The sequence below is a fragment of the Balaenoptera ricei genome, chromosome 10 (genome assembly GCF_028023285.1).
Source record: "Balaenoptera ricei isolate mBalRic1 chromosome 10, mBalRic1.hap2, whole genome shotgun sequence".
Classification (NCBI taxonomy): domain Eukaryota; kingdom Metazoa; phylum Chordata; class Mammalia; order Artiodactyla; family Balaenopteridae; genus Balaenoptera; species Balaenoptera ricei.
In genome coordinates this window covers 52,404,067-52,417,345 of record NC_082648.1, presented here as the reverse complement: position 1 = coordinate 52,417,345, position 13,279 = coordinate 52,404,067, and the positions used below count along the sequence as shown (strand labels likewise).

At 43.5% G+C, this 13,279-nt stretch overlaps 1 protein-coding gene across 2 annotated transcripts in view; it reads left to right on the top strand.

Moving 5' to 3' along the window:
* The window catches only part of PPM1H (protein phosphatase, Mg2+/Mn2+ dependent 1H), a 265,477-nt gene extending 253,134 nt beyond the window's left edge, over positions 1–12,343 (top strand). For both annotated transcript variants that reach the window (XM_059936399.1, XM_059936398.1), the window contains one exon: positions 7,677–12,343. In XM_059936399.1, the coding sequence (XP_059792382.1) occupies positions 7,677–7,754 (78 nt within the window). In that variant the 3' untranslated portion in view covers positions 7,755–12,343. The remainder of the gene's footprint in view (positions 1–7,676) is intronic.
* Positions 12,344–13,279: the final 936 nt, after the last annotated feature.

Genomic DNA, 13,279 nt, shown 5'->3' with positions numbered 1-13,279 from the left:
TCCAGAATCACGGGGCTCCTGGTCCGCCTCGGCATCCCGGCCGGGGTATAACGGAATCCACGACCCTTTCGCTGTCATCAGCTGTACCATATTCTTCTCTGCTGCTCTCCTGTATATTCTGTATTTATATTTCATGTTTTGTTTTTTTTTTTAAAGACAGCTTTCCATCTTTTTTATTATTTTTTTTTTATTTTTATTTTATGGCTGTGTTGGGTCTTCGTTTCTGTGCGAGGGCTCTCTCTAGTTGCGGCGAGCAGGGGCCGCTCTTCATCGCGGTGCACGGGCCTCTCACTGTCGCGGCCTCTCTTGTTGCGGAGCACAGGCTCCAGACACGCAGGCTCAGTAGTTGTGGCTCACGGGCCTAGTTGCTCCACGGCATGTGGGATCTTCCCAGACCAGGGCTCGAACCCGTGTCCCCTGCATTGGCAGGCAGATCCTCAACCACTGCGCCACCAGGGAAGCCCTATATTTCATGTTTTGACTCAGATTCTCTCCCACTGCTCCCTGCGCCCTTCAGTCTCTGGCACGTGTGCCTTTGTGTTCAGCCTGAGCACCAAACTCAGTAGAACCCTCCTGTCTTCCTGCCACATGAAGCAGTCTTTTTCGTTGTTACCAAACCAGACAGCCCTTGTCAGGTAGAAATTGGAGGAGAACGAAATGGAGGAGAGGAGAAGCAGTCCTTTCCCTCCAGAGGAAATGTTTCTTCTTTTCCTCAGGCACCAGTCTTGATATAAAGCAACCTTAAAGGTGGTTTCCTGCCTGGGGGCCAGATGGCGCTTGACTAAGGATGCTGATGAGTTCTAAAGTGTCCATCAGCCTGGCTGAGATGGGAGCTGGGGCAAAAAAACCTTCTAAGAACTAGGTGCCTGTGGTTGTGTTGAGTCGATCAGCTTATGAGGAAAGATCCCCACAAGTGGCCTCATTTTACCTAAACACCATTTGTGACTTCATTTCCATACTGTGTCTCCTGTAGCATGAAGGAAACATCAGGAAACCAGTCCTAGAGTTCAGCTGCACTGTTCAGTTACTGCAAGCAGCATCTAATCAGTGCCCTTCAGTTGTCTGCGCAGACTGCTCTTTTACAGGGGGGATGTTGCATTCACATTTGCTAGGGAAGCCTCACAAAGAGAAGTCAGGTGGAGGAATCTGCGCTCCTGGCCACAGTGTTGGAAGAAATGGTCCAAGGCATTCTCCCTCAGCTTCCCGCTCAGGTTGGGGCATCCTTCCTGCAGCACATGGATGATGGGAAGAACCTGATGAAACTGAGGTTCTGTGAGGAGAGGGGGTGGGTAGGCCCGCCACACAGGAAAGCGTGAGGCTAAACCTCACACCACACGTGGGGTATGGGGATCCTAAGCCAAGAATCGCACCTAAAACATGTTCTAGAACTGGAAGAACCCATAACGTCCCCCAGTGAAGGCACATTTTAAAATCTTTGTAGATAACCCAAGGCACACAGTAAACAACCCTACTGAAGAGAGGCTTCTATCTCACCTTCAAACCTACCATGAGAAAGGATAACTAGATACAACAGAGCCTTCCCTCTGTCCCCCCAAAGAAAACCTAACAGAACAGGATGAAAGAAACTTTAAACATGTACAAATAGAACCATAAGGTAAGAAGAGATGGATTTGGAAAAGAACCAAATAGAAATTTGCAATGGTGAAAAATATGTCATCGAAATAAAGTAACTCACTGAATGGAGAGATAGTAAACTGCTAAAGTATGAATTAGTGAACTGAAAGATATTACCAAGAGATTTTAAAAAAACAGGAAAGAGGCTGAAATCTGGAAGGTAAAATGAGAAGGATCTAACAGGAGAAAATACAAAACTATGGAGGAAACATAAAAAATAGAGGGGAGTCAGTATTCAAAAAGTTCATGGTTGAAAATTTTCCAGAATCAGAAATATCTTCTCAGTTTGAAGGAGTAAAACTAATTTCCAACCATGATAAATAAAAAGAAATCCTCATTATTATGTCTCAGTGGAACTTCATACCATCAACAACAAAATATCAACAATAACAATTTAATAAGCTACCAATGAGAAAAGACATTTACTTATAAAAAAATGAAACAAGGGCTTCCCTGGTGGTGCAGTGGTTAAGAATCCGCCTGCCAATGCAGGGGACACGGGTTTGAGCCCTGGTCCGGGAAGATCCCACATGCCGCGGAGCAACTAAGCCCGGGCGCCACCAACTGCTGAGCCTGAGCTCTAGAGCCCATGAGCCACAACTACTGAAGCCTGTGCACCACAACTGCGGCAGCCCACATGCCTAGAGCCCGTGCTCTGTAGCAAGAGAAGCCATTGCAGTGAGAAGCCTGCACACCACAACGAAGAGTAGCCCTGCTCACCGCAACTAGAGAAGGCCCGTGCACAGCAACAGACCCAAAGCAGCCAAAAATAATAAATAAATCAAATAAATAAATTTATTAAAAAAAAATGAAACAAGACAGACTTCTCAACAAGAGAGGTCAGAAAAGATGAAATATTATGATGTCCAAACTGCTAAGGGAAAATAAGTCAGTCTAGAATTCTATACCCGATAAAGCTATGATCCAAGATTAAAGGCAAAAATAAAGATTTTTGTGGCCCCAAAACTTGGTGAGTTTATCCCTCACAGACCATTGTTAAAAGAATTACTAAAAATGTACTTCAACAGAAGGAAATCAAGTCCAGAAGAAAGGAATGGACTTCGAAAAGCAAAGAAGTTAGTATGTTGGTTTATATACATTATAATAATGACTTAATAGGAGTTTAAAAACAAGGCAAAATTAAAATAGTAGGCAATAACATGACAGATGAAAGAAGGCATTCTAATATCTTTTTATTTTCTGGAGAAGGACACAAATATTGATTGACATATATTAAAAACCTAAGCATAGCTGCTAAAACAACAGAAATAATCACTTCTCAACTAGTAGAGAGGAAAAAGGTATTCAAGAAAGCAATCAACCTGACAGAAATCAAGAAGAAAGGAAAGAAAAATAGAAAATACTACATAAATTTTATGTATGTATATGTGTGTGTGAATGATGGCAAAAATAAATTCAGAATAGCGGTTTTTATAATAAACAGGTTTAACTTGCATCTTAGTAACTATAAAGGTGAGATTTTATTTTAATTAGCCATCTACCAATAATGAAATACACTTTAAATAATACAAAGTTTAGAAGTCCTACAGTGCCTTGTGGAATTTATCATCGGTGAATATCAGGTTGAGAAGGTAGCACTGAAAACGACTATGATTTCCTACTTAAGAGACTGGGGACAGCATTAACTAAGGATGATAGATGAGAAAGTCCCACCTTGGCAGTGAAAAGTAAGTTAACATTTATTGACTCTTCCTGAGTCCTAACTGGGGCCTACCAAGTAAAGTAAGAAGAGCTATGCCATGTGTCATGGAAGCCCAGACATAGGAGAACTTGGAGTGTGCAGTGGTGTGGTGGGCAAGCCAACCTCAACACCTCCCACCTCTGCAAACAAAAAGAACTCAGAAGAAAAGACAGGAGATGTCAAGAATAAAGAAGATGGCCAGAAGTACAGTATCTGTGCTGGAGAAAAGTCAAGTGGAATGAGCACGGAGAAGTGTAGGAGGCCAGATTAGCAGGGTATTGGACCTACTGGTAAGAAATGAAGGAAGAAAAAGGGAAGTAAGAAATTGAGGAAGCAAAAATGGGTCTTCTCTCTCTCAAGAGTTCACCTAAGGGAATACAGAGTGGATGACAGAGAGAAATGCAGGCTCAAGGGAAGTTATCTTGGCATAGGCAATAACCAGTTTTGAGAATAAAACCTTAATTTTCTAGAGCCCTTGGGTTTCCTGGGTAGCCATCTTTTCTAGGTGACCTAATGCCGCTTTTTAAAATGCCAAAGCTAATTTTGACCATTTTTTCAATACCCAAAGTCTCCAGCAATAGCAATATCAGCATGGTCTCTTGCCTTTAACTATGGATGATGCTCTTATGTGACTTAAATAAAACGAGGTAGGCACTGTTTTGATTTTAACTTTTTTAGTTGAAGTATACTTGATTTACAATATTGTGTTAGTTTCAGGTGTACAGCAAAGCGATTCAGTTTTAAATGTATTTTTTTCAGAATCTTTTCCATTATAGGTTATTACAAGATATTGAATATAGTTCCCTGTGCTACACAGTAAATCCTTGTTGATCTATTTTATATATAGTAGTATGTATCTGTTAATCCCATACTCCTAATTTATCCCCTCCCCCCTTTCCCCTTTGGTAACCATCAGTTTGTTTTCTATGTCTGTGAGTCTGTTTTGTAAGTAGATTCATTTGTATTATTTTTTTAGATTCCACATATAAATGATATAATATTTTTCTTTCTCTGTCTGACTTTATTTAGTATGATATTCCCTAGGTTCATCCATGTTGCTGCAAATGGCAATATTTCATTCTTTTTTATGGCTGAGTAATAGTCTATTGTGTGTGTGTATACACACATACACACACACACACCCCACATCTTCTTTATCCATTCATCTGTTGATGGGCACTTGGGTTGTTTCCATGTCTTGGCTATTGTAAATAGTGCTGCTGTGAACACTGGGGTGCATGTATCTTTTCAAACTAGAGTTTTCATCTTTTCTGGACATATGCCCAGGAGTGGGATTGCCGGATCATGTGGTAGCTCTATTTTCAGTTTTTGTAAGGAACCTCCATACTGTTCTCCCTACTGGCTATACCAATTTGCATTCCCACCAACAGTGTAGGAGGGTTCCTTTTCTCCACACTCTCTCCAGCATTTATTGTTTGTAGACTTTTTTTAAAAAATTAATTTATTTAATTAATTTATTTTTGGCTGCGTTGGATCTTCGTTGCTGCGTGCAGGCTTTCTCTAGTTGCAGTGAGCGGGGGCTACTCTTTGTTGTGGTGCGCATGCTTCTCTCCTTGCGGAGCACGGGCTCTAGGCACACCGGCTTCAGTAGTTGTGGTTCACGGGCTCTAGAGTGCAGGCTCAGTAGTTGTGGTGCACGGGCTTCGTTGCTCCACGGCATGTGGGATCTTCCTGGACCAGGGATCGGACCCATGTCCCCTGCATTGGCAGGCGATTCTTAACCACCGCACCACCAGGGAAGTCCTGTTTGTAGACTTTTTGATGAAGGCCATTTTGGCCAGAGTGAGGTGATACCTCATTGTAGTTTTGATTTGCATTTCTCTAATAATTAGTGATGCTGAGCATCTTTTCCTGTTCCTCTTGGCCATCTGCATGTCTTCTTTGGAGAAATGTCTATTTAGGTCTTCTGCCCATTTTTTGATTGGGTTTTTTGTGTTCTTTTGATATTGAGATGTATGAGCTGTCTATATATTTTGGACATTAAGCCTTTCATTTAACCTTGTTCTGATCTCAGCCGTTGCCCCATGACCGCGGGACCTGTGATTTACCACAGAGACCGGTCCTGACTTCCTTCATCTGTTTTTTTAACATCTTTAAGTAACTTCCTTTTGCTGCCAGCCATCTTTTCTCATTACTTGCCATAATCTTCTGTGTCTAGTTTGCTCATGAGCTGAGTTAAGGTGTGTTCAGCCCTGACAGATGAATCTACGAACTAGTTAGTATATTGCCTCAGCCAGCTTTCTGAACTTGAAAGGCTAAGGTCTAGACCCTGGTCAATCACTAGGATAATAAACATCAACTGATACTGCTGGTAGCCTTTCCCTGTGAGGTTTTATCTCAGACATACAATTCAATATAAACCCAAGAGTAACCTGGGGTGAGCATCTGAGAGCTCTTCTGAATATAGTATCTGAGTGGCAGTATGTGGATAAGTGGGCATGTATTTGGCTCTTTAGCCAAAGGCCTCTTTGGAGTCCTTTCTGTTTATTTCGTGATCTCAGCAGGAAGAGAACCCTCAGAAGGGCTAACTGGTGGCATCTTCCCTCAAGTGTAACTTGAGATACTTCTGCCTCAAAACTGATAATTCTCTCAATAAGGATAGAAAAAGAAGGTGTCTCTCCTACTCACCTACTACCCATCCTCTAGGAGGAAAGTCACTTATTTTGTATTAACTAAAATAGCCTCTCTCTGCCACCTTTAGTGTGTGCTATACACTTCTCTCTGCCTGGGCTGTCTGAGTAGACTTGAGTCTCAAAGACTCTACAGCCTGGAATCTTAACAATCCTGAGATTATTTGCTACAGACCTTGTTCTTAAGTAATGTAACAATGGGGCTAGATGCAGGTCTCTTTTAACATGAGAGTCACTTAATCCATAAGGGGTTTTAACAGAAGAAATGCAAGAGGCTTCTGGTGTTCTGAATTCCATAACTCACAGTTCTGAAGGCAAGGCCGAGTGACATTCCAAGCAGGGAAAGGCTACAGTAACATCAGGGTGGTCTGTTGTTTAACAGGCTGGCTTCCAAGAGGCCTTCCTTACAGGGTGACATTTATTATCTTGGTGATTTACCAGAGTCTGGCTTATAGCTTCTCAGGTTCAGAAACTGGTTTAATCAACACACAAAGAACAGATTCATTATCAGAGCCGGGCTCACCTTAACCAAGCTTTCATGATTGATCTGCAAACTGAAGAAATGCCAGTTGACGTTTATATGGAGAAATAGGACTGACGTTCTTAAAGTACAAATGACTAGCTCACTCTTTCTCTGTCGGCAGCCCACACAGGGAGGCAGATCATAATTAGAAGGTTATATGGTGAACATGAAGTCAAAATCAAGGGAAACTGTATATTCTATGGCAGAAGCTAGGAGTCTTCCATCCTCACTAAATATGGTCCTACCAGTGGAACTAAATTTCTTTGAAATCTGTTGGATAAGACTCTCTCTGCCTCAATCTGTATTTGGACAGACACCTGCCAATGTTTTTTTCTCTTTGTTTTAGGCCTCAAGGCTAACCTAGGCTATATACACCCAAATCACCTCCCACATTAGTCTTTTTCTAGATTTTAATACTTTCCATCCATTTATGGCATAGTCATTATTCTTCTTTGAGTTTATGCTCTAAGTCTCAGTGAGCAATCTTATTTTCAAATTCTTTGGGATCCCTCACTGTACTCACAGTGGTGAAGAGAAGAGTGTGGCATTGATGAGGGTGGCTGGTACAGCTCGACCACTCCGAGGTTCCCCAGTCATGTACCAATAAAACCTTCGCATTTTTACTATGCTCCTTTGCTACCTGCGCTATCATTAACATTTTTCTTTAAATCAACTCACTTTTTAAAAACAATTTATTTAAAAAGGAGATTTACCCCTACCATAAGTGGAAAATGACCATCCTTTGTCCTAAAAGCAACGTGGCTCTAAAAATAAACATATTGGAAACAAAAAGTTCTTATTTTTCCCATGTGCTTTTTTAGCTACACACTGTTTGCTGTAGAAAGCTCTGCTCCTGAGCAGATATGTGTTAAAGATACACCAGCACTAAACTGGGACTCATCAAAATTCTCAAAAGAGGACTGAAAAGCAGAACAATTTAGGAGATTATTTATTGTATGTAGAATCTTGTCCATCTACCACCTAACTAGTAGTCTCCCATTAGGCATCACACATTTGGGAAAAAGATGGCCTAGGTTTTTGTGACTTTAAAGGTGTTTGAAAACTGTTCATACAGTTGTAGTGATGCCTCCTTCCCAGCCTCGCCCGACCCCCGATTCTGCCTGATGCCACACTGACAGTCTCGTTCCTGCTTCTCCCCGTACAGGTACACACTGGCGGCTCAGGACCTGGTGATGCGTGCCCGTGGCGTCCTGAAGGACAGAGGATGGCGGATATCCAATGACCGACTGGGCTCAGGAGACGACATCTCTGTATATGTCATTCCTTTAATACATGGAAACAAACTGTCATGAAAACAGCCCAGGGTTTTAGAAGGACAGAAGGGAAGAAAGCTGGGATGCCTCTGGGCAGGGCGGGGCTGGGAAGTGCCCCAGCAGAGTTCCAGATGATGCCACCTCTTCCCAGCCCAGGTGGGAAGCTTGCTGCTGAAAGGCCTCTGGCTGAGCTTCAAGAGGACCCTTGGGTTTCAGTTTCCTCTTTAGTAACAGGTCTGGATACTCAACAAGAGCAAAACATAAAGGCTGCTACTGAGTGTTGTGTTTCTATCGGTTCCTTTCATAGGCCTCCTAGGTGGCCATTGCCCATTTGGGGGCACATCCATCATATTTATTTTATCCAGAGTAGCTGGGGCAGCCCTTTTTGGGTGTCACTGGCAGAAGACTCTTCAGCCTGCCAAGCTGCCAACTTCCCTACGGGTTAAACGTGCTGCATTGGAGAGTTGGGGATCATGCCTCAGAAGATGTAAGCGCCCATCTTCTAGTAAGCCTGAGATTTATTTCAGGGAACACTATCTGTGTGTGTGTGTGTGTGTCTCTCTCTTTACTGTTTTTTGGTGCCGGTGGGGTGCGGCAGGGACTTTTTTTCTTTTTTGACATTCCTTGAATCTTAATTGTTTTCCTTCCATAGAACAGGCCTGGGACTTTCCAGGCCCCTGCCGAGGAATCTGTGTGTCCAAGTCCAGCCCAGACCGTCCCCATATCCCGTAGCCCACACCACCCAGGCCGCCATCTGGAGCGGTGCCCTGGCTGATGGAGTTCAGTCTTTGTTATGTAACAGTTTGTCCCTGAGTTGCATTTTCTCACCAGATCAGTGTGTTTTCGTGGAAATATGGGTGTTTCTTTGGACCCACAGTTCCTCTGTCATCTTCAAGGGCCCCCCTGGTGTGGTTGAGGTCTCTCTGGGAGAGTCTGGATTTCGTTTCTGGAACGGTTGGCCCTCCCCCAGCCGCTGTGCCATAGGGACAGACACAAAGCAGGGTTGAAGCGAGCAGTTTAAGAGGGTCCTTGTATCAGTCAGTTCACCAGACCCCATCCGAGGACCACTCCTCCATCTGGATCCAGGTTCCGTGGACGGGGACTGTCCCCAAGCCCCCTCCAAATAACACGTGAAGGAACAGAGTTCTGTCAAGAAGCGGCTGTCTCCGCCTCCCCGTCATATCTGGGCAAGGCCCGCTCAGAGTGGCCATTTGATAAAAGTGAATTTGAATCAGGCTGACTGGTCGTCCTCAGGCTGGGCACTCTCTTCCTTCTCCACGGGATCATGTCCCAGCCCCCCAGGTACCAAGACCCCTGTTCCCACTGTCACTCCACCTCTGGGTGTTCCTCACAAGCACAGCAGCAGCAGACAGGTCAGATCTACCTGGGGCTCCTCGGCCGGCAGGACTCGCAAAATAGATGTTTAGAAATCACTATTAGGCAGACCGCTTCTGGGCATGGGGGGACCTTACAGAGCAGTGTCCAATCACTGAGTCTTCTCCCTGCGGACCTCCTGTGGTAGCATCACCATCTTGACTACTTTTTGTAATAAGACATGCTTCCCACCCATTAGAGACAAAGGTCATTGGTGTGATTCCCCCAGAAGGCAGGAGAGCCAGTTCCACTTCTCCTGTTTGTTCCATCCCTTCCCCAGAGGGGAGGACAGGAACCTTTCCTCTGGGATAGTGGATCACCTGCGTTTACATTCTTGGAATGTAGATATTTTCTTAGGAATGTCCTGGAGCCTTCCTGCCTCGGAATGTACTCATCCCACAGTGAGGAGACAACGCTTGGTCTGGCAGGTGAAGTATGGCGGGACTTCACCCACCGAGCGTTTGCCAAAATGTTGTTTGGGAAGAACTGGACTCACTGGTCCCTTGTCAGGAGTCATCGTCATCTGACGGCTTCCCTCCTCCTTCAGGAAATCTTAGCCACTCCCAGCGTCTCTGTGGGGAGAAGTCTGTGGTAAACCATTCGCTGCCCTGGCAGAACAGGATGCTCTGGGGAAACAGGCAGGCATCCTACAACCGTGTGGTCCGCTTTCTGTTGCTGCTCTGACTCTCAGAACCACGTACGAATTTGGAAACTTGAGGAGGTTTTACATGGAGGACTCTGAGCTGCCTTCTCTGGGAAGCTGTCCTCACAAGCAGTCACCTCTTCCCCGTGTTCCCACTGCCTTTCGCTTCTTTTATTTCCGGGGCTTCTATCTGGGCCCTACCTTGAGCTTCTCTGGTTTTATTCAAGGCACCAGAGTCAGAGTTTGCGTGTGCATATCATATAGATGTCATAACAACCTGGACTCAATTCTCCAATTCATTGCCTGCCAAGGCATGTCTCAGCAAAAACTCTGGAAGCCCCTGATTCAATTTATCCTAAAGTCTTGAGTATTTAGTCCTACTGGATTTAGTTAGAAAGGTGTCTAGGAATTCTCTTTATAAGCCCCCTTGGGTGGAAAGATCTTAGTAGCAAGCTGAAGCCATGTTGTCAGTTTGGGGGATTGGAAGGAAACCATAAATGAGATGAATAAATCAAATGTGGAAAAAAAAAGATTTGTTAATGCCCGCGGCAGGTCTGCCCAGCACCGATATTGCTCTGTGAATTGAGCTTACTCAGTTTTAGCCTTATTTTTCCCCCTTGGAGCATTCCTGGAAAGGTCAAAAGGCAACACACTCAAAATTCTGCAGAACATATTTATACGTGGTTCTGGGATCTTGCGTTATCTGACTTACAGTCAAGTCTGCTTGCCCTAGTAGCCTCAGAGGAAGTCTTATTTAATAAAAAGCTTTCGATTTCCTAGTCAAGTCTTTATGGTTATCTGGGGTGGGGGGGGAGGGGTGTGGCCACTTCCTTTAATGAAAGCCTCTCTCAGTTCTAAATCTCTTTGCTGGACTGGCACTTGCTCTTCAGAATATTTGGTGACACTCTTTTCCTTAAAGAGAGCAAATTCGCACTCCATCCACACTGCGGCATTTTGTCAGGCAACAGCCAAACCTGTGTTCTCTCAAAACCTGAAATCAGAGCAGTGCCAGAAGCCAGAAAACTGGAGGGTGTGTTCTCCTGTGGTTGTGCTTGCCTAACTGCTGTTCTTACAGAGGGAACAGAGAAGTGAAAGTCAGGCTAGGCCAAGTACTCAGCTTTCTAATAGGACAGAGCCCCCAAAGTGGGAATTTGTTATTTTCCACAGTTTACAGTTTTGGGGAATTTGGGGTATTTAATTTTTTAATCCCTAGCAATTTACCTCCATGAGGCTGCATGAGGTCAGCTGTGCTCATTCTTTTTGTACTCTTCTAAGTATTCATTTACTTCTTGGAAAGAATCACAGCTGTCAGTAGATACTGGTGGGCAAGGATGAGAGTCCCAGTATCCAGAGCTGGCCTCAGATCTTGGCCATTCGGGCAGGGTTTTCAGTTCACCAAGAGCACTAGCGTGGAAACACTTGGAAAAAAATCTCCCACATCTTTACGACTCTGGTCTAACCTCCTTCCTCATCTGCCAATCAACTTTATTTACAAGGCCACGAGTAGTCAGTGGTTTTCTTTCCACCACAGTCTGAGGATCTTACCTTTCCTTAAGCAGCCCAGCAGCTCCACTGTTTTCAGACTGAACATGTTAAACTTTAATGAGATTCTATTTTTGGTAAGTTCGTGCTACTGGGACACATGAAGAAAGCAGTGAGAGTCACTGTCTATGCAAAAACCCCCCAGGCTGACCCTAAAAGGTAGCAGATCTAAGAAAACAGTAAAACAGTATCTGGCCACCGGACAGAATTTTACATTAGGAACTTGGATTTTTGAAGACTTTCAATTGCAGAGACATGTCACAGCCTGCACACCATAAACCCCCCAAGTGTACTTTGGTTCTGTGTGGGTGATGTGACTTATGTGCATACACTGGGATTTTTCAGGGGACACTACATGAGCAGCCCCACCTGCCCCTTCGGTAAGTACCGTGGAGGCTCTTTGTGGTTCAAGTGTCAGTGCAGGGCGTGCTGCTCTTTCTAATCCACGTGATTTGTGTAAATAGCTTTAATTTTGCCTTTGCGTCTTAGATGTTTTGTTTATGTAGCGACCAGGTAGACAGTGACCAAATGAGGCTTTAAGTGTATTGTTTTCTACTGTGATGTACTTGAAGGAGAGTCTCGTGTCCTCCACTCTTCCAATCTTCCATAGTATTTTGTGTTTGGGGTGTCCTGAGGTTACTCTATTACTCCTGTTTTGCTTCCATTTTCTTTGTTTCTTTTGGAAACCCAGGGAGGCCCACAGTGGAGATCATTTGTAAGGACCGTATCATGGTCTGGGTTTCCAAGAAAATACCGTACGTACAGTGAATGAGAGGAATCTGCCTGAAAATGGTTTCGGAACCATGTACCTTTATGCTTTGTGATTGTGAAACCTTGACTTTTGTAACCCAAAAATGAAAACTGTTTAGTAAAGGGGATCTATTTTGTGTGTTTTGAAACTTAGGTGCAATGTTCCCTGGAAAAAGCTAAAGAAATGTATATGCTCAATGCCATTTTAAAATAAAATATACATATGTATATAGGACACCTTTAGCAAAACGTTTTTGTGTCATTTCGTTTAATTCACTAAGAAGTTTCTTCGTACCAGGTAGTGGAATGAGTTGAGAGGGTCATGGCCTCATGGGGAGTCATCAACTGTGAACAGACTCAAAAGAAAATCCGACGGGAATGGATGCCAACACTATAAATCTTCACAGGAATCAGCAGTAAAAGCTGTACATTTCATCAGTGCCTCTAGAACTACCATGGATATTACTCCCAAGAACTACTCCCAACAGGTAATTCTTTTTTTTTTTTTTTTTATTAAGGATAACTGACAGACAGCATTATATTAGTTTCAGGTGTACAGCATAACGATGCAGTGTGTACATATTGTGAAACGATCATCACATTAAGTCTAGCGAACATCCATCACCATACAGCATTACTAACTTTTTTTCCTTGTGATGAGAACTTTTAAGATTTACTCTCTCAGCAACTTTCAAGTACGCACTACAGTGTCATTAGCAAATACTATGCAATTATAGTATAGCCACCATGTTGTACATTACACCCCCAGTAGTCAGTGGGGGTGTAATGTACAACATATAGCAATTTGCATAGCAAATACTATGCAATTATAGTATAGCCACCATGTTGTACATTACACCCCCAGTAGTCAGTGATTTATTTTATAACTGGAAGTCTGTACCCATTTCACCAACTCCCCACCCTGTGCCTCTAGCAATCACCAATCTGTTCTCTGTATCCATGAATTAGGTTTTTTAAAAATTAATTATTCAGGTCCCACATATAAGTGAGATCATACAAGATTTGTCTTTCATAGGACATAGCATAATGACTTGGCATGATGCCCCGAAGATCCACCCGTGTTGTCACAAATGGCAAGATTTCATTCTTTTTTATGGCTGAATAATATTCCATTATAGCTCCATCTCTATCCCTATCATTGATCTATCTATAAAAATACATACA